Source organism: Dermochelys coriacea, chromosome 1 (assembly GCF_009764565.3).
Source record: "Dermochelys coriacea isolate rDerCor1 chromosome 1, rDerCor1.pri.v4, whole genome shotgun sequence".
NCBI classification, from domain to species: Eukaryota; Metazoa; Chordata; order Testudines; family Dermochelyidae; genus Dermochelys; species Dermochelys coriacea.
In genome coordinates, this window is record NC_050068.2 from 323,770,642 (window position 1) to 323,791,887 (window position 21,246).

Sequence of the window (21,246 nt, forward strand, 5' to 3'; positions counted from 1 at the left end):
GACTTCTGCTGCCAAAGACATGGTGTCTACTTCATCCTCGACTCAGAAAGGTGCAGCTGGATCTGCCCCCACTGGAAACAATCGCAGAGACACTGCCGAAGCCCCTGCTGCAACCTCCTGCTCTAGCATTCAGTTGCCGACTCATGGTGGCTTGTTCCAAGAGGACTCCGCAGCACTATGAAAAAAGCTGCAGCATGAGAACAGAGCTGGGACAGGAGTAGGAGCCCTTCTGACACGACAGCTGCTCCATCCTCCTTTATATGTCTTTGAGCTGGGGTTGGAAGACCAGGTGTAAAGAAAACAATCTCAGCTATTCATGGGCTTGGTTTGCCTGGCAGGAAGCCCATTCTTTATTCCAACCTGCTAAACACTTAACTTCAGCTAAACACACAAAAATGATTTTCTTTCCAGGATGGATGGGTTTTTTGATGGTAAAATAAGCACTGTGTGACGGTCCCCAGGTTGGCCAACACACCCGGGGTTGGACCAGCGACCGCCAGAGCTAAAATCATGAGCAACTGCCTCTTTCACTACATGATGGGCATTAAATAAGTAGGAACTTTTCTGGGATTTGAGGAAGGATGGTCCAGTGGTTAGGGCATTCACCTGCCATTTGGGAGACCTGGGCTCAAGTCCCAGTTCTACCACAGAATTCCTGTGTGACCGGGGCAAGTCATTGACCCTCCTTCTGTGCCTCATCTATGCAATGCAGATAATAGCACATCATACCTTGTAGGGGCATGTGAGGATAAATACATTAAAGATTGTGAGGTGCTCTGATATTACTGTAAGGGCGGGGCTACGTAATTATCTAAGATAGACCTGATGTGAACCTCTGATGCTTCCTTTGTACCCAGAAAATAACCCATTGATGAGTGCATGTTCCAGACCCTCCTTTGTGTCCAATCCACAGAGGATACGAGTCTGTTACTACCCCTGTCTAAGGAGCTGGAGCAGCTCATGCTTTTAGCTCTGGAGGTCCCCCATTCAATTCCTGATGTGTCAATCAAGAAGGCAGCCTTCAGACAGAGGCTATGTCTAGGCTACAGGCACAAAGCTATGACACTGCGGTTGTGTCACTGTAGTGTAGACACTTCCTGGGTCAACAGAAGGGGTTTTTCCATTGATGTAGGTAATCCACCTCTCCGAGAGACGGTAGCTTGGTTGACCGAAGAATTCTACAGCATCTACAGTCAACCTAGCTACATAAAACAGGGTGCAAAGTATTTCACATCCCTAATCCATGTAGTTGGGCAAATCTAATATTTTGGTGTAGGCAGGCCTAAGTCAGATGCTAAAGATGAGGTTGCAAAGTTAACGTTAACTTTTTCACTGTCGTCAACACACATAGGAAAGAAGAGGAAAGCTCGGATTATGAAGCTCTACCCCAGCTTTCCAGAAAGTGACTAATTGGCAGGGCATGGAAATTGTATCAGTTAGGACATGCAAGACATGTGGAAGGGCTGCAGGTGTAATCGCAACTGGTGTCATTATCATGAAAGATGGCTCAGCTTTCAGAAGTTTGGGGAATACTTTCCTAAGATATTCAGAATGGTCGGTTGAAAAAATTTTTCCCACCTGAAAATATGGTTCTGTCTAAATTTGCTATTTTCCACTGGAAATTTTCCAATTGGAAAAACGCAAAACCACTCAGCGACTGAATTTTTTTGCACTGTCTCTCACTTTTTCTAATGAAAAGAATGGAGAGAAAAGGGGGTAGGGGAAAGTACAAACCCAGGGTTGTGAGTTCAATCCTTGAGGGGGCTATTTAGGGATCTGGGTCAAAAATTGGGGACTGGTCCTGCTTTGAGCAGGGGGTTGGACTAGATGACCTCCTGAGGTCCCTTCCAACCCTGATATTCTATAAAAAGCAGATAGCAACTCTACCTCTCTTGGTTGATTCACTAGCTCTTCTAGCACAAACAAACAAAAAAAAAAAGTGTAAATCAACAGCTTTGTTCTTCTACTTTGGGGGTTTCATCCCTGTAATTTCAAAACAAACTGCATACTTACCAGAAGTTCCATCTCCTGCATCAGGCTCATCCATGCTGGACCCTCGGGACTTGCTGGACTGTGGTGGAGTCAAAAATATGTCCTGGCTTGCTGCACAGCTGGATCCCCAGATCGCTTGCCCCCCTACTATTCCTCTTCCTCATCTGCCTCCTCCTCCTCCTCCTCTCTATTCACGGCAGGGGCCTGTGACTCAGGCTCCTCCAAAGTATCCATTGGACTCTTACGGGGTAGTCTCTGCCGCTCCTCTTTGTAGAAACATCAGATCTGCAGCTCCACATCAGATCAATTGTTGGCCTCCCTGTACACCTGCTGCAGCTCCTTGGCTTTCATGCAGCACTGCTGCTGGTCCCTGTTGTAGCCCTCATACCCCAAGCAATCTGCTCATAGATGTCAATGTTTCTACAGCTGGATCGAAGCTGTGCCTGCAAAGCCTCTTCACCCACAGACCCAACACCTCCAGTGTACTCCAGACAGGAGCACATCTGTAGTGTGTACCCGACATGGTCAGCTGGGCGGTTGCACATAGCAATTGAGAGCTCCTAAGTTTGCTCACAACGCTGAGAGACCAGGAAAAGGAATTTCAAAAATTCGTGGGGCTTTATAAGGAGAGGTCGCTTCCTGTCTACATGTTCCCTGAGCAGCGGAGTTCACAACAGTAACCAAAGCGATCATTGTAGGGCATTATGGGACAGCTCCTGGAAGTCTGTAACAGTCAACATAAGTAATGTAGTGTCTACACTGACACTGTGTTGACCTAACTAAATTGACCTTGATTCTATACCGCTCGGGGAGGTGGTATTAAGTCAGAGTAGCAGGGCAGTTATGCCAGAGGGACCAAAATGTAAAAGTGTAGAACATCCACAGTCAAGAACATAAGAACTGCCATACTGGGTTGGACCAAAGGTCCATCTAGTCCAGTATCCTGTCTTCTGACAGCAACCAATGCCATGTGCCCCAGAGGGAATGAACAGAACAGGTAATCATCAAGTGATCCATCCTGTCGCCCATTTCCAGCTTTTGGCAAACAGAGGCTAGGGACACTATCCCTGCCCATCCTGGCTAATAAGCATTGATGAACCTATCCTCAATGAATTTAGCTAGGTCGACATAAGCTGTGTGTTTGCGTCAGGGAAGCCTGGCTGTTTAAAAATAGCCAGAGCCTCGCGAACCAGGTGAGCGGCAGCGAACCAGCGGAGCAGCGGGGACAGCAGAGCAGCTCACAGCAGGAGTTTGCCTGGGACTGGTAAGTATCCGAGTGTGTGTGTTTGCTTGCTGAGGAAGTATCTGAGCGTGTGTTTGCTGGGAGGGCAGGGAGAGAGCCTGAGTGAGTGTCTGATTGGCTGCTAGCCTGCAGGGGGCGGGCATTAGGGTGTCTGTGTGTTTGCGTCAGGGAAGCCTGGCTGTTTAAAAATAGCCAGAGCCTCGCGAACCAGCTGAGCAGCGGGGACAGCAGAGCAGCTCACAGCAGGAGTTTGCCTGGGAGTTCGCCTGGAGTGAGCCCAGTGAGGCTTACATCTTGCCAACGTCTCTGAGGAAGCTCATAGTAGGTAGGTGATATGGAAGGGGGGGATTCAGCTGTTGTGACCTGCACTGGATGTGCCATGTTTGTCTTTCTTCCACAGGACAGAAGCGACTTTGTCTGTACAAAGTGCAAGCTGGTCTCCATATTGGAAGAGAAGATTGAAGGTCTGGAGCAACAGGTATCGACCCTGCGTTGTATACAAGACACTGAGGATTTTCTGGACCAAACTCAGGATAGCCTTCTAGGGGCACAAAGCTCTAAAGATATAGAGCAGGTTGCACAGAGGAGCCAAGAGGCCAGTGAAGAAGCTTGGCAACATGTGACCTCCAGAAGAGGTAAGCGGAATGTCCGGGTTCCAGTAACACAGACACAGGTAACTAATCACTTTCATGTTCTCTCCACAGGTACCAATGCGGAGAGTGGACCAGATGATATGTCTGGGGGGAGAAAGCGGAAGGAGACTCCGCTGGTTGGGAGGCATGAGATGCGATGTCCTGAGGTTGGGGGTTCCACGACCACCACTCCCAAGAGGAGAAGGCGGGTGGTGGTGGTCGGGGACTCTCTCCTCCGGGGGACTGAGTCATCTATCTGCCGCCCTGACCGGGAAAACCGAGAAGTCTGCTGCTTGCCAGGGGCTAAGATTCGTGATGTGACGGAGAGACTGCCGAGACTCATCAAGCCCTCGGATCGCTACCCCTTCCTGCTTCTCCACGTGGGCACCAATGATACTGCCAAGAATGACCTTGAGCGGATCACTGCGGACTACGTGGCTCTGGGAAGAAGGATAAAGGAGTTGGAGGCGCAAGTGGTGTTCTCGTCCATCCTCCCCGTGGAAGGAAAAGGCCTGGGTAGGGACCGTCGAATCGTGGAGGTCAACGAATGGCTACGCAGGTGGTGTCGGAGAGAAGGCTTTGGATTCTTTGACCATGGGATGGTGTTCCATGAAGGAGGAGTGCTGGGCAGAGACGGGCTCCATCTTACGAAGAGAGGGAAGAACATCTTTGCCAGCAGGCTGGCTAACCTAGTGAGGAGGGCTTTAAACTAGGTTCACCGGGGGAAGGAGACCAAAGCCCTGAGGTAAGTGGGAAAGCGGGATACCGGGAGGAAGCACAGGCAGGAATGTCTGTGAGGGGAGGGCTCCTGCCTCATACTGGGAATGAGGGGCGATCAACAGGTTATCTCAAGTGCTTATATACAAATGCACAAAGCCTTGGAAACAAGCAGGGAGAACTGGAGGTCCTGGTGATGTCAAGGAATTATGACGTGATTGGAATAACAGAGACTTGGTGGGATAACTCACATGACTGGAGTACAGTCATGGATGGTTATAAACTGTTCAGGAAGGACAGGCAGGGCAGAAAAGGTGGGGGAGTAGCACTGTATGTAAGGGAGCAGTATGACTGCTCAGAGCTCCGGTACGAAACTGTGGAAAAACCTGAGTGTCTCTGGATTAAGTTTAGAAGTGTGTGCAACAAGAGTGATGTCATGGTGGGAGTCTGCTATAGACCACCGGACCAGGGGGATGAGGTGGATGAGGCTTTCTTCCGGCAACTCACGGAAGCTACTAGATCGCATGCCCTGATTCTCATGGGTGACTTTAATTTTCCTGATATCTGCTGGGAGAGCAATACAGCGGTGCATAGACAATCCAGGAAGTTTTTGGAAAGCGTAGGGGACAATTTCCTGGTGCAAGTGCTAGGGGAGCCAACTAGGGGGAGCGCTTTTCTTGACCTGCTGCTCACAAACCGGGTAGAATTAGTGGGGGAAGCAAAAGTGGATGGGAATCTGGGAGGCAGTGACCATGAGTTGGTTGAGTTCAGGATCCTGACGCAGGGAAGAAAGGTAAGCAGCAGGATACGGACCCTGGACTTCAGGAAAGCAGACTTTGACTCCCTCAGGGAACAGATGGCCAGGATCCCCTGGGGGACTAACATGAAAGGGAAGGGAGTCCAGGAGAGCTGGCTGTATTTCAAGGAATCCCTGTTGAGGTTACAGGGACAAACCATCCCGATGAGTCGAAAGAATAGTAAATATGGCAGGCGACCAGCTTGGCTTAATGGTGAAATCCTAGCGGATCTTAAACATAAAAAAGAAGCTTACAAGAAGTGGAAGGTTGGACATATGACCAGGGAAGAGTATAAAAATATTGCTCGGGCATGTAGGAAAGATATCAGGAGGGCCAAATCGCACCTGGAGCTGCAGCTAGCAAGAGATGTCAAGAGTAACAAGAAGGGTTTCTTCAGGTATGTTGGCAACAAGAAGAAAGCCAAGGAAAGTGTGGGCCCCTTACTGAATGAGGGAGGCAAGCTAGTGACAGAGGATGTGGAAAAAGCTAATGTACTCAATGCTTTTTTTGCCTCTGTTTTCACTAACAAGGTCAGCTCCCAGACTGCTGTGCTGGGCAACACAAAATGGGGAAGAGATGGCCAGCCCTCTGTAGAGATAGAGGTGGTTAGGGACTATTTAGAAAAGCTGGACGTGCACAAGTCCATGGGGCCGGACGAATTGCATCCGAGAGTGCTGAAGGAATTGGCGGCTGTGATTGCAGAGCCCTTGGCCATTATCTTTGAAAACTCGTGGCGAACGGGGGAAGTCCCGGATGACTGGAAAAAGGCTAATGTAGTGCCCATCTTTAAAAAAGGGAAGAAGGAGGATCCTGGGAACTACAGGCCGGTCAGCCTCACCTCAGTCCCTGGAAAAATCATGGAGCAGGTCCTCAAAGAATCAATCCTGAAGCACTTAGAGGAGAGGAAAGTGCTCAGGAACAGTCAGCATGGATTCACCAAGGGAAGGTCATGCCTGACTAATCTAATCGCCTTTTATGATGAGATTACTGGTTCTGTGGATGAAGGGAAAGCAGTGGATGTATTGTTTCTTGACTTTAGCAAAGCTTTTGACACGGTCTCCCACAGCATTCTTGTCAGCAAGTTAAGGAAGTATGGGCTGGATGAATGCACTATAAGGTGGGTAGAAAGCTGGCTAGATTGTCGGGCTCAACGGGTAGTGATCAATGGCTCCATGTCTAGTTGGCAGCCGGTGTCAAGTGGAGTGCCCCAGGGGTCGGTCCTGGGGCCCGTTTTGTTCAATATCTTCATAAATGATCTGGAGGATGGTGTGGATTGCACTCTCAGCAAATTTGCGGATGATACTAAACTGGGAGGAGTGGTAGATACGCTGGAGGGGAGGGATAGGATACAGAAGGACCTAGACAAATTGGAAGATTGGACCAAAAGAAATCTAATGAGGTTCAATAAGGATAAGTGCAGGGTCCTGCACTTAGGATGGAAGAATCCAATGCACCGCTACAGACTAGGGACCGAATGGCTCGGCAGCAGTTCTGCGGAAAAGGACCTAGGGGTGACAGTGGACGAGAAGCTGGATATGAGTCAGCAGTGTGCCCTTGTTGCCAAGAAGGCCAATGGCATTTTGGGATGTATAAGTAGGGGCATAGCGAGCAGATCGAGGGACGTGATCGTTCCCCTCTAGTCGACACTGGTGAGGCCTCATCTGGAGTACTGTGTCCAGTTTTGGGCCCCACACTACAGGAAGGATGTGGATAAATTGGAAAGAGTACAACGAAGGGCAACAAAAATGATTAGGGGTCTAGAGCACATGACTTATGAGGAGAGGCTGAGGGAGCTGGGATTGTTTAGTCTGCAGAAGAGAAGAATGAGGGGGGATTTGATAGCTGCTTTCAACTACCTGAAAGGGGGTTTCAAAGAGGATGGCTCTAGACTGTTCTCAATGGTAGCAGATGACAGAACGAGGAGTAATGGTCTCAAGTTGCAATGGGGGAGGTTTAGATTGGATATTAGGAAAAACTTTTTCACTAAGAGGGTGGTGAAACACTGGAATGCGTTACCTAGGGAGGTGGTAGAATCTCCTTCCTTAGAGGTTTTTAAGGTCAGGCTTGACAAAGCCCTGGCTGGGATGATTTAACTGGGACTTGGTCCTGCTTTGAGCAGGGGGTTGGACTAGATGACCTTCTGGGGTCCCTTCCAACCCTGATATTCTATGATTCTATGATTCTAAGCTACTTTGTGTAGACCTAACGGTGTAACATAGACAAAGCCTAACTAACTATTTGGCATTCAACAAGACCCGTACATCAATAAAATATGAGAAGTCATTACTATCATTAGTTAGCATTATAGTTGGTGCCTTTGATGTGATTTATAGTTGTAAGTGGTGTTCAGATTCTCACGTAATCATAGCTTTTCTATGTTCAAACTCCAGGTAACAGACAAATTATGTTGGTAATGTTCCAAGTGGCTTTAGCACACTGACTACTCCTCTGATAAGGTGTTCCTTCTGTGCATGCCTGGACCCGTTAAGGTCACCCAGCAAACTGTCTGACAATCCTAGATGGTATTTACTTCACTGGCCACGACCTGTAGCTGAACACTTGTCAGCACAGGCTACATAAAAGAAAGGTGAAGAGATTACCAAAGATGCATGCTAACTATTCAAAATGTTTTTTCTGGCAAGTATAAATGGCCAAAACTAAGAGTTTTTTGGTTTAATAGCAAAGACATGACAAATGTATTATAAGAATGTAAGTAAAATTTCCAATACTTTAGAATTAAATGCCTTTCAGGAAAAGTTTATTAGGACTCATGACACATTGAGAATAATTTCTAGCAACCAAAACTCTTTTACAAACTCTCTTTTCATTCCACATCATTTTCACTTTTGTCAAAAATTCTATTCTTTATTTCTCAATCTTATAGCTGTTTATTATAATCACAACTTTGTTCATTACCGAGGAACAACCAAGATGATGAAATGTCTTCCAAAACCAAGGCACTGCAAACACGATGCCTTAAAATGGAATGATTAAATACGAATTTGATTTAGAGTCACAGTAAAAAAAGATCATTAGTTTTAGTGTCTAATCTACTTAGACTGAGTTCTTTGGAGCAGAGACCAGGTGTTTGTTCAGTATCTCGCACATTTGGGCTCCCAATTCCTGATTAGGGCCTCCAGGCAATAATACAAGACAGCTATTAATAATAAAAAAAGTTTAATAACTAGTATTGACAATGAACAATTATGCTACACTATAGGTTTAAGGTATAGCCATTATAAAGTAGCATATGATCAATTTTATTAACCAGCTGTATGGCTAACTCAGATTTAAGCATCACTGAAATATTGATGACAGGTTTCAGAGTAGCAGCCGTGTTAGTCTGTATTCGCAAAAAGACAAGGAGTACTTGTGGCACCTTAGAGACTAACAAATTTATTAGAGCATAAGCTTTCGTGAGCTACAGCTCACTTCATCGGATGCATTTGGAGGAAAAAACAGAGGGGAGATTTATATACACACACACAAAGAGAACATGAAACAATGGGTTTATCATACACACTGTAAGGAGAGTGATCACTTAAGATAAGCCAACACCAGCAGCAGGGGGGAGAAAGGAGGAAAACCTTTCATGGTGACAAGCAAGGTAGGCTATTTCCAGCAGTTAACAAGAATATCTGAGGAACAGTGGGGGGTAGGGTGGGGGGGGGAGAAATAACATGGGGAAATACTATCAGTACTTCATAAGTAAATAAGTTTGCATCTGTTGATTTCTGACAACAGGGTCTGCTTCTATCCCATAATATTTTAACATAAGCATTCGTCTTCTCTTCCATTCCAGAGATATGCAAGAGTCTTCACCAGTATCACCTCTCAAAGGCTTCAAGCTTCTTATGTAGTGGCATTAATTTCCCACAAATCACATCCATAAATTGCTATGGAAGAATTAAGTTTTTCACCAGCTGCATCTTTATACATTTCAAGATGCCACTGTTTTTCCAAACTTTCGTTAAAGGAAGCCATGACTCTACTTCTGATTGCTTTAGAACAGCATTCATGGTTGGATATATATAATTCCAGATAACTGAATTCACCTGTTGCCTCTACAACTGGACTATTTATTGTAATTGCATCCTGTTTTTGTTAATTATGTCAACGTGCATGCCTTTCACTTTTGCTTCATTCATTCAGGGATAGTCCACATTCCTCACGAACTGTTTTTACCGGCTACATTTGTTGCATTTCATTGGTTGTTGTAGAAAAGAGCTCCATGTCATCAGAGTATTTGAAGTTTATTAAAAAGATGTCCACCAATGGAAATCCCAGCTCTTTCTAGTCGGACAAAACCTTTCAGGCCTTGTCTCAGTAAATTTCTGCGTTAACATTGAAAAGGCCTGGAGACAGATATACCTTTGTCTCAAACCCTGACCAATGGAAAAATAATTTAGGTCACCTACTGCTATTCACTCTGTGGTCTGTTGTAGATGGTAGAGACTTGTGATGAGTTCAAGGAGGTGCTTTGGGAACCCCATGTTTGCCAGTATCCTCCAAAGACTGTCATATCAGACTGTACTGACACTTTTGGATAGTCAGTTAATCACACGATCAATGGGTGATTATACTCCCTACATTTTTCAATGATGTGATGGATGTTCGCAATTTGATCAATATACCTTATTCTCGGAAACCAACTAGCTGTGATGCTAGTTCTGCTAAAACATTCACTTCATGAGATCCTGAATTATGTAGAGCAGAATATCACATGCACCATCAGGGAGAGAAAACAATTGTTACTACACTCTATTATGTCTGCTTTCTTTGGTAGAGACAAAAGGATTCCTTTTGTCTAGTAATCTGCCAATTTTTCGTCAGCCCTACATCACTGTTTGATCAACAACTATCATGGCAGAACAGCAGCAAATTTTATATACATGTTTAACCAAATAATCCAAACATAGCATTATTACATCCAAAAATAATGTTAACATTGCAGAGTTAGCCATCTAAGTTAGGAAATTCCAGAAGTAAGGTTGCCCACACAACCTTAATTTGTCCCCCTTGTGCATACACATAATGATACAGTCTTTAATTATATGATCACATACTTTTTTCTTACAAGACACTTACAAGCTCCTGCCCCCTTCCCGCTCAGCTCCTATCCTCCCTCTCCGCTCCAGCTCCTGCCTTCCCTCCCCTCCCCTCCACTCCACTCCTATCTATCCATCTTACCTAGTTCCCATCTCCATCACCGTCTTCTCTTATCCAACCCATCAGCTGGCTCCTGTTCCCCTAATCCTGTGCATCCTTTCACCAGCTCCAGTCCTCTTCCCACTCTCTAGCTCCTACAACCCCTTTCTCTTGCATCCCTCTACTTTCAAATCGGATGCTTCTTCTGTCCACTTCATGTGGCTAGGGCACCAGCATGGGAGACAAAGCCATAGGAGAGACCACCTCCCTACTCTCAGTTCCTGTGACCAGCACCACTGTGGCTCCTCAAGCTACCAGGAGAAGCAATTTTAGGGAAAAACCCGCTCAGTCACAAGATGGAGAATGCTCAGCTGCAATTTGAGGATGGTGCATGCGCAATCTGTTGTGCGTGTAGAAGCTATGATATGATGCTCAAAATAGACAGAATTTGGCTACTAAAATTCTTTGAAGATTTCAATCAGTCCCTACTGAACATGTGTAAATTGCAGTTTTTCAGATGCTCATGACTCGGCCAAATTTGGGAGATTTTCATGGGGAAGGCAAAACACACAGTCCTGATATCAGGTCATCCCTCCTGACATATTTCGAATCCCTGGTCCAGAGTATGGAGGCATTAGAGCTTCCCAGCAAAATGGTTGGAAGAATTTTTTTTAAAAAACATAGGCTAAATAAAATTTTCCCCTAATCTCTTTCTGAGAAACTGCTAAACTGTTTTAGCCGAAACTTCCCACAAAAGGCAGACAGCCAGCATGGACAATTCCATCCCAAACAGTTAAAGTTATAAGCAACTAAAACCAGAGTCTTTAATGGAAAGTGCTAGTCAACTTTAACTCTATATCAGCTCTGTATATAATTGCTGAATTTTATGCATTAGCAAATAAACAGTTACACAGAAAAAAATACAGTAAAAAGAGCAAGATACATCAAGAAAACCCCCTCTCAAACCTCAAAGAACAGGTGCCCAGCCCATCTGGGGCAGGGATAGTCTTTCTGTATGACACCTAGCACAATGGGTTCCTGGTCCATGATTGGGGTGCCTAGGTGCTATGATAGTATAAATAAATAAAAACAAGTGTTCCACATTTAGGGACTTCCAATAGCAATGGAATGTGAGCCCTTGCAGAAGCCCCAGTTTATTGTCAACTTTTCTTTTTCGTAGGGACAGCACATGGAGATTTGAAATTAAGTGTAAAAATACTACTAAAATCCAGAGCAGCTAATAAAGGAACAAAAACATTGAAGAGCTTAAACCAACAGTATGTTAAAATAATTGAATTTGTTCATTCTACTATAAAGAAATAATGATTCAGTGGTGTCATATTAACTGGCTAGAAATGCCTGTGAGAAACTAACAAATAGGAAGGGAAGAATATCCCAGCAGGCAACGCATGTACAACTAGAACCTAGTCCAAAATTAAGAATGGAAAGTTTTAGGCTAATTAATAGGAACCACTGTAGGATAGTGAATAAAACTGGACAGCTGAATAATTGAATAACCTGCCAACAGAGTCATATAATTACTTTAATTGAGGCTCTTCAGAGAAAAGGAGAGAATTTAATTAGGATTCTATGGGCTATATGGGAATGTACTCAGTGATACAAAGACAATCAAGAATTTATTTTCATATAGTCACTTAAATTCCCTTTTTACCTTTAAAGTTTTGCAAACTAGTTATTTTATTTAATCCTGTGAATCTTCCATTAATTTTGTTATGTATAAAGTTAATGGTATTTACATTGAGAGAGTTATATCACTTTCAGTAAAATGAAAGCATAAATTTTATATATTAAATGTTTTACAGAGTAAACCAGATTGCCTACAGAAGATTGTTTTAACTCTCAAAAATTGGAAGTAAGGCTCTCCATTTTGCTCCATTAGAGACTATAAGCCAAACGCTGTTTGCGAGGGCAAACCCAACCTCATTTTCCCGACCATAAAGGGCCCCTTAGCTGCAGTATTGGCAAGGGACAGGGAATCTACTGCTGCAAAGATCCTCTTGTCCCCCATTCAGCTGGAGACTGTATTAGGCCCAAAAAGTGGCCATTTCAGAAACTGTGGTGACTTAAACCCAATGAAGCTCTCAGCTATTCCATCATTTAGGAAGAGAATTTCTGTGCACACCCTGCTCTACTGCCAGAAGCCTGAACTCAGTTACTTGAGGCAGACAATGAACTCAGGTTTTGGCCCTCAGTTATACCTGTGTAATTTTAAAAAGACTAACTGCAATGGAGTCAGTATATTTACTGATTGACACTGGTGTAACAATATAATTTGCCCAGCACATACAAAGCCCCCATATGTGACAGTATGGCACCAGTGTGAGCAAGGTAGAAGCAGCCTGGCCCAATAGATGGCATACTGAATTGGGAATCAAACCTAGGGGATTGAAATTTGGCTCTGCTACTAATTTACTATGTGATCTTGGGCAAATTCATTCTCTCTCTCTCCCCCTATGTTTTGCCATCCATAAAATAGAGATTATAATGCTCACCCACTTTATGAAGAACTTTGAGGTATACAAAGGAAGTTATTATTATGGATTATTACTACTGTAGACATGTAGACAGCATCTGGCTTAGTTCATCAAGAATATCAGAAGGCCCTATGCTTTCCCATAGAATTTGTACCTATAGATAGCACAAGGAGACATCTTCTTGGATGTGTTTATTCTGTAAATGGTTTAACCCTCAGATTATATATAGGAGGATAAAAACTACAGAAAAAAAATAGGGAGGACAGAAGAAGGCAGTTATTATTTGGAACAATGTCAAATTTCACTCACTTATAAAATAATTATCTCCAATTTAAAATGCCGAGCCAGTATTATCAGATGTACACTTGTAACTGTGGGTGGAGTCATGTCTTATTTTGATTTTAAAAAAACCTAAATCTGCAATTAATGTGTAATAATTTACACTTGGAGTGTTTGCTTCACACCTTGTTTGCGAATATGCCACAAGTACATTTGCCATTTCATAACAATTTAATGAACTTTTAAGTTTTTCAAAACTCTGATCTTCTAAAAGATTTTATAAAAAACAAAAAAAGAAAAAGTAGTACTTGTGGCACCTTAGAGACTAACAAATTTATTTGAGCATAAGCTTTCGTGAGCTACAGCTCACTTCATTGGATGCATTCGGTGCTTACGCACTATAATTCTTGACGTCTGATTTTATAATTATAATTATAACATTCAAAAACCAGTCAGAGAACACTTCAATCTCTCCGGTCACGTGATTACAGACCTGAGAGTGGCTATCCTTCAACAAAAAAGCTTCAAAAACAGACTCCAACGAGAGACTGCTGAATTGGAATTAATTTGCAAACTGGATACAATTAACTTAGGCTTGAATAGAGACTGGGAGTGGATGAGTCATTACACAAAGTAAAACTATTTCCCCATGTTATTTCTCCCCCCCACCCCACCCCCCACTGTTCCTCAGACATTCTTGTCAACTGCTGGAAATGGCCCACCTTGATTATCACCACAAAAGGTTTTCCTCCTTCCCCCCCTCCTTCCTGCTGGTAATAGCTCATCTTAAGTGATCACTCTCCTTACAGTGGTTAGATAAAACCCATTGTTTCATGTTCTCTGTGTGTGTATATATATATAAATCTCCCCACTGTATTTTCCACCGAATGCATCCGATGAAGTGAGCTGTAGCTCACGAAAGCTTATGCTCAAATAAATTTGTTAGTCTCCAAGGTGCCACAAGTACTCCTTTTCTTTTTTGCGAATACAGACTAACACGGCTGCTACTCTGAAACCTGTTATAAAAAAGAAAGCAATACTTTTAACCACTAGACATCCACTCATTCCTCACAGTAGCTCCTAATGGCTTCCCATTTTACATAATTATTCCATTTTGATAAATATAAATCACTACATTCATCTAAATTAATCTACTTCACTTTAAAGATGTCACTTCTTCCCAAGTAAACCACTGGTTGCCTTGACAAAACATCAGTGCATTTTCACAGTGCTAAGGACATTAGAATGAAAGGTGTGTTGATTAACTTACAGATCAAACCGCAGATTCTCTCTTTCTTCAAAGAAATAGTCCATGATGAATTTTCTTACGAAATCTGGATTTAAAGTATTGTCAATTACTTCTGTTCTTCCAAACTGTAAAAGAAAAGTTAATAGCTTATCGCAAGCATAAGATCCTATTATAAGATGTTATATATCTACATCACAGCATATAGATCCAGGAACAGAAACGTACAAGAGACATGAGGTAGGATGCACCAAAGGTCTCTCCTGGAACAGAGACTTTGCAAGGAGAGGATCATGTCCACATGAAAACACCCAGGAAAGTAAGAAAAGACTACCAGAAGTCCACCCATTCCAGCATGAACAGCAGCATGTGCCCATCCCCATTTTATAGACTGAAATTTCCAAAGACAGCACTTCCTTCAGTCAAGACATTAAAGCTACAACAAACAACAGTTTTCCCCTCAACTTAGGAAAACTACTCCCCACCATAAACATTAGTTATATTTACTCTTCACAGTTTGAAACACTATAGTTCCTAGAAATCAAAGAATCATAGCAGGATAGGACTGGAAGTGACCTCAAGAGGTCATATAGTTCTCCCCCCCCCGCACTTCCCTCCACTCCACCCTCCTGGGGACTGACAGGTTATGTCCAAGGGCAGGGATTGCACAACCTCCCTAAGTAATCTCTTCCAGTGTTTTACTATCCTTATAGTAATAAAGTTTCTCCTAATATCTAACTTAAATCACCCTTGCTGCAACTAAACAGATGACTTCTTGTCCTACCCTCAAATGTACATGAGAGAAAGTGTATACTCACCCTGTGCAGTAACTGAGTCTTCAAGATGTGTCCCTATGGATGCTCCACTCTAAATGAACTTAGGTACCCTGCACCTTTGATCATAGATTTCTCATAGCAGCATCTATTCTGCCCGCACATGCATATTACTCAGTCTCATAGTCCGTATTGTTATACGAGCACTAAGTGGGTGAACTGCTTTCAGTTCCTTCTCTATCATGAAGCTCCATAGCAGAAAACTCCAAAGCAGAAGGGAATGAGGGCGGGTGACAGAGCACCCACAGGGGGACACATTTCAAAGAACAATAGTTACTGCTTGGTGTAAGTAACCATTTCTTCTTCTTTGAGTAGTGTCCCTATGGGTGCTCCACTCCAGGTGGCTATCAAGAAAAAGTAAGAGGGAGGAGGCTTTGAAGTCAAGTCCAGTGCTGAAGAAAGTACAACCAAATTATGAGTTATTGCATAATGCTCACCAAAAGGTATGTATAGCGGCCCAAGGGTCAAGGAGGACTTTTGAAGTATTCAGTTGTAGGCCCAATTTGAGAGAGATCTATGGCTTCACAAGTTGCCTGTGAAGTTAGGTCCAGGAAGCAACCTTTCAGAAGCCAATCATTTAGCGGTGGTGTGCCGCTACTACTGATGACCTTTGAAAAGGTCTTTGGGGCAGATCATAAGCCAAAAGGGAGCACCCTGAACTGAAAATGGGCCTGAACGACAGTAAAACATAGGAACCTTTTGTGGGATGTGTGGATTGCTATATGGAAATATCCATCAGAAATTCGATTGTACAGTCAAACAGTTTAGTGTCATCAAAAGGAAAGTCTTCAACTGTATTCTGGATATCTTTTGGAAATCCTGAGATCTGAATCCAGGGAGGCCCTCTTCATAACTACCATCATAGAAATCAAAGGAGCGGCAGCAGCCAGGGAGGTCTGAAGAGATGTTCTGGCAAGCTGCTGGCCTTTGCAATAATTGTCCGGAATTGCTCTCTGTGTTCCAATGGTAGATGTTCAATAAAGAAGTTCAGCTTGGTATAATCTGTATAGTTGTACTTGGTCATTAATGCCTGGTAGTTGGTGATTCTAAATTATCAAGTTGCTGACAAATATGATATCGTACCCAACAGATCAAGGTGCTTATGATCTTTATCATAGGGAACAGCATTAGCATGGTACTGCCTTCCCTGTACGTTAACCATCTTGACCACCAAGGACTAAGGATAGGGATGAGAAAATAAAAATTCTGAGTCCTTAGAGGGGACATAGTATTTTTTTCGTCTGTTCTCTCGAACATGGACAAAATTGAGGACAGGTGTGCCAGATAATGAGGCCCTGAAAAAGCCAACAACTAAAGGCAATGTGAGCAGATCAAGCTATATAAAGAACGTCAAGCAGCTTCTGATGCGATTCTTTAACCTATTGAAGAAGGATTTGCAAAGAATCCGTGACAATCTTGATAAGGTCCTGGAACTGTTTAAAATAGTCAGCCAGGGATGGTGGAGTGGCATGACCACTTCACCCGGGCATGGAGAAAAAGATACTGGCTAGTGGAGAGATCTCTTCATCAGCCCTAGTTTCCTGTTCCTCAAAAGGTTTCTTCCTGAGGTTCTGGTCTATTGAAGAGAGGGCAATGAAAGTTGTCTATCTCTGACAGATGGCGTTCGAGGCCCTAGAGAATTGCCAATGACAGGCCACCTAGGTGTCCCGACTTCCAGTATGGCTGAGGGGCTGGTGAATATTACATGGGTGGAGGAATCCATGAGTGTTTATACCAGCAAGATGGTGATTGTGGACATCTCTCATAACTGAGATCAATTTCCTCAGAGACCTATGGAAAAGAACCTCTATAGGAATGGAGTGGAGAGCCTCAGACAAATATTTGAGAGACGAAGATGAGATCTTTATCAGAATCCTCCTTTTCCAAAAAGAAAAGGAGGACTTGTGGCACCTTAGAGTCTAAAATTTATTTGAGCATAAGCTTTCGTGAGCTACAGCTCACTTCATCGGATGCATCTGGTGCATTTTTTCCACAAAATGCATCCGATGAAGTGAGCTGTAGCTCACGAAAGCTTATGCTCAAAAAAGGTGCCACAAGTCCTCCTTTTCTTTTTGCGAATACAGACTAACACGATTGCTACTCTGAAACCTCCTTTTCCAAGTCACTGTGAAGTGGTGGAACAGCAGAAGAAACTTGAGGTACAACCATCAGTACCAGCCAGGTGTCTGGGAATCTGGAGATCCTAGGTACAGAGAACAGATCAGAACTGAGCAATGACTGAGTCAGGTGTCTCGGAAACAGCCAGATCTAGGGGAAAATGAAACTCCTGCAGTACCAAGAGCAGTGTCGGTACCATATCCATGGCCTGCACCAAAGTGATAATGGCGGAGGGAGTTGACGGTACTATGAATCTCAACCACTCCGAGGGGAGACCTCCAGATGAAGCCCGACTGAGCATCTTCGGTACTGGGTGAGCAGAGGCAGTGCTCTTTTTGCTGCCTTGATCCATTGACAGTATCAACTGACCTCTCAGAACCTGGGACTTCATAGTCTTTAGGCTTGATCATGCCCTCAGTACCTGAGGAACCAGAAGTCTCGCAAGTACCAGATTGGAGAGCAGTGGGTGCTGAAGGGGCTGGAGTCATCCGAGACAGTGTCTTCCTTTTGAGGTAGATCCCCTATCTGGATAACTTGAGACTGACTTTGTGAGTCTTATGAGAGGAATCTTGGGTATTCCTCTTGGATATCCTTGAGGAGTGTGGTTTGGAGACAGTGGAGGCAGTGGACTTATTCAGAGACCAGCCAACAGGGGTTGGTCCCCTGGCTAGGGTCAGAGGCCAGGCAGAGTGAGCTCTCCATCATGAGGAGTTGAAGTTTGAGCTTCCTGTTTTTTCTGGCTCTACATTTTAAATGCCAGACAGAAGTTGCATTTTTGGGAAATATGAGAGTCCCGAAGCAACAGATGTACCGGGATTACCAGTCACTCACCAGGATTGTCTTCTGGCATGATAGGCAATGTTTGAAACCAGGAAAACCAGGCATGCCTTTCCAGTAAAATAAAAACTCCCAGGGGGAAAGTATCTATCTAAAAAAAAAAAAAAAAAAAAATCCAATAACTTTTTAAACTAAACTACTACAATTAAAATTACTACTAAGAACAACTATAATTAACTACTAAAAGAGCTAAGGGGACACAATTGATGCAAAACTCAATGCAGACAACTGCTAAGGTTCCATCTCAGATGAGTGGCTGAGAAGGAACTGAGGGTAGTTTGCTTGCACTGTGCGATATGTGGGCCAAATGGACACTGCTATGCAAAAATCTCTGATCAAAAGGAGCATGGGGTATAAGTGCACCCAGAGTGGAGCACCTATAGGGACATTATTCAAAGAAGCAACTAATCACAGTCCTCTTTATACCAACCTTTTATATATTTGAAGATTTATCATGCCAAGGGGCTCAGCCCCAGGCAGGGGGCCTATAACCGAGCCCTGCCGCCCAGAGCTGAAGCCTTTGGGCTACGGCCTGGGCGGTGGGGCTCGGGCTTCGGCTCCAGTCCCCAGCAACTCTAAGCCAGCCCTGGTGACCCCATTAAAATGGGGTTGCAACTCACTTTGGGGTCCTGACCCACAGTTTGAGAACTGCTGCTCTAAGGTCATGTTTTCTAAACCTCTTATTTTGTTGCTCCTCTCTGGACTCTCTCCAATTTGTCCACATCATTTTTAAAGTGTGGTGCCGAAAACAGGACACAGTACTCCAGCTTAGGCCTCACCACTGCAGAGTAGAGCAAAACAACTACCTCCTTTGTCTTACGTACAACACTTCTGTAAGTGCATCTCAGAATGACATTTGACTTTTTCACAGCAATATCACACTGTTGGTTTTACAATCCACTATAACCCACAGATTATTTTTCTACAGTACTACTGACGAGCCAGTTATTCACCATTTTAATTTTTTCTTCCTTTGCTTCCTAAGTATAGTACTTTGCATTTATTTTTAATGAATTTCATCTTGCTGATTTCAGACCAATTCTCTAAATTATCAAAGTTATTTTGAGTTCTAATTCTGTCCTCTAAAGTGCTTGCAACCTCTCCCAGCTTGGAGCCATCCACAAATTTTATAAGCATACACTTATGGCATGATTTCTTCTTGACAAATCCACATTGGCTCTTACTTATCACCTTATCTTCTAGGTTGAATAAAATGATTCAATAGTATGTTCCAGTATCTTTCCAAGTATCAAAGTTAGACTTAACCGTCTGTAATTCCCTGGGTGCTCATTTTCCCCTATTTTGAACATAAGTAATATGTTTGCACTTCTCCAACTTTCTGGGACCTCACCGATCCTCCAAGAGTTCTCAAAAATAGCAGCTAATGGTTCAGAGATCGGTTTGGCTAGTTCCTTAAGTATACTGCAGCGAAGTTCATCAGGTCCCACCGTCTTGAAGAGATCTGATTTATCTAAACATTCTTTAACCTATTATTTCACTATTCTGCCCAGAGATCCGCTCTCCCTTGTGGTTAATATTGTGTTAAGCATCTAGGTCACAATTAACCTTTTTAGTGAAGCCTGAAGCAAAAAAAGGCATTAATGTGCTTCAGCCTTTGCTGTGTCATTCATTATTTGCTTCCTCCCCTGTTAAGTAATAGGCCTAACTTTACTTTGTCTTTCTTTTACTTCTATTGCCAAGAGAGCCAACCAGTGTACAGTACTACACGTAAGTGATGTTGACATCTGTCCCCTAGAAAATGAACTGAGACCACTAACTTATTTAGAGCAGGGCAATGAACAGTTGTAAGGTAGTAACGTATTTCAGTCATTACCACCGGAGATGATTCCAACTGCTGATACAACAATGAAATGTTCTTCTTCTCATTTAGAATCTGGAGACACCCAGGCACCATACTTAAGAACTCGAGCATATGACTACTGAAAAGTACCAGTAGGCCAAATCTGAGAAGTAAAACCTTTAATAATTGAGACAAAAACTGTTAGTGATCTAGTCTCCTCCTCCCTCTCCCCCTCACAAATGGCCTTTGCAAACCTGGCTAGCCTGCTCCATATTTTTTAAAAATAAAGTTGGTTTTATTTATGGTGGAGGGAGTATGGGACACTCACCTTTCTTCTTTAAATGGATTTAACCATTTTTAAATATAACACAGGATATATAAATACAAAGAGTTCAAAATAAAGTGACCCTGAGTCTTTTGGCTTTTTTTCCCTGCACATTTCAGAGTTGGACTTCTTTTGCATAGCAATCAACCAACTAATCACGATTTGTCCCCCCCTTTTTTTTTTTTTGCCATGACGAACAAACCACCACACTTAATTAAAAAATTAAAAACAAATATACACATTAAAAAAAACCCACCACCTTACCTCTCTCCATTCTTTGCTTCCAATACCTTGTGTATACAAAACACATACTGTGGAAAGAAGAAATGCTCAGTCATTTTCATAATTTCTTTTAACATTCTTACGTTAAATGAATCTGTTTTAGGAAGTCTTACATTGCTGTTGCAATTACTAGCTAGGACAATCAAATATCAAATCCTTGCACTCAGTTCCTAATAGTCCGATGCTTGGAGCCCTCCTATGGAGACAATATGGACAATGAGCCTGGAAATAGAATATCTCTAAAGTGGGCTGCGCTACTTACTGCTTGACTTTTAGTAAGTCGCTTGACAATCCTTAGATGTAAAACTGCGTAAAAGCAAGATTTCATTAAAATCAGATTGAAATATTGGTCTGACTATCCTAGTTAATCTAAATTATAAGTACTCTAAAAATACACCGTCTTCAGGAGACGAGAATTAAAAGAGAAACAAATAGGGATCCATATAGGAAGGGGAGAAAATAGGGTAGGAGAGATAAAACTTCCTGGGCCTTTTTTCCTTA

At 43.2% G+C, this 21,246-nt stretch overlaps 1 protein-coding gene across 16 annotated transcripts in view; it reads right to left on the reverse strand.

Moving 5' to 3' along the window:
* The window catches only part of CPNE8 (copine 8), a 279,857-nt gene that overhangs the window by 214,009 nt on the left and 44,602 nt on the right, over positions 1–21,246 (reverse strand). For all 16 annotated transcript variants that reach the window (XR_006275544.1, XR_006275547.1, XR_006275546.1 and 13 more), the window contains exons 3-4: positions 20,728–20,774; positions 14,574–14,677 (exon numbers count right to left, since the gene is read on the reverse strand). Coding sequence is in view for 10 of the 16 variants with exons in the window: in XM_038399049.2 (XP_038254977.1) it covers positions 14,574–14,677; positions 20,728–20,774 (151 nt within the window). In the remaining 6 variants the exon portion in view is untranslated. The remainder of the gene's footprint in view (positions 1–14,573; positions 14,678–20,727; positions 20,775–21,246) is intronic.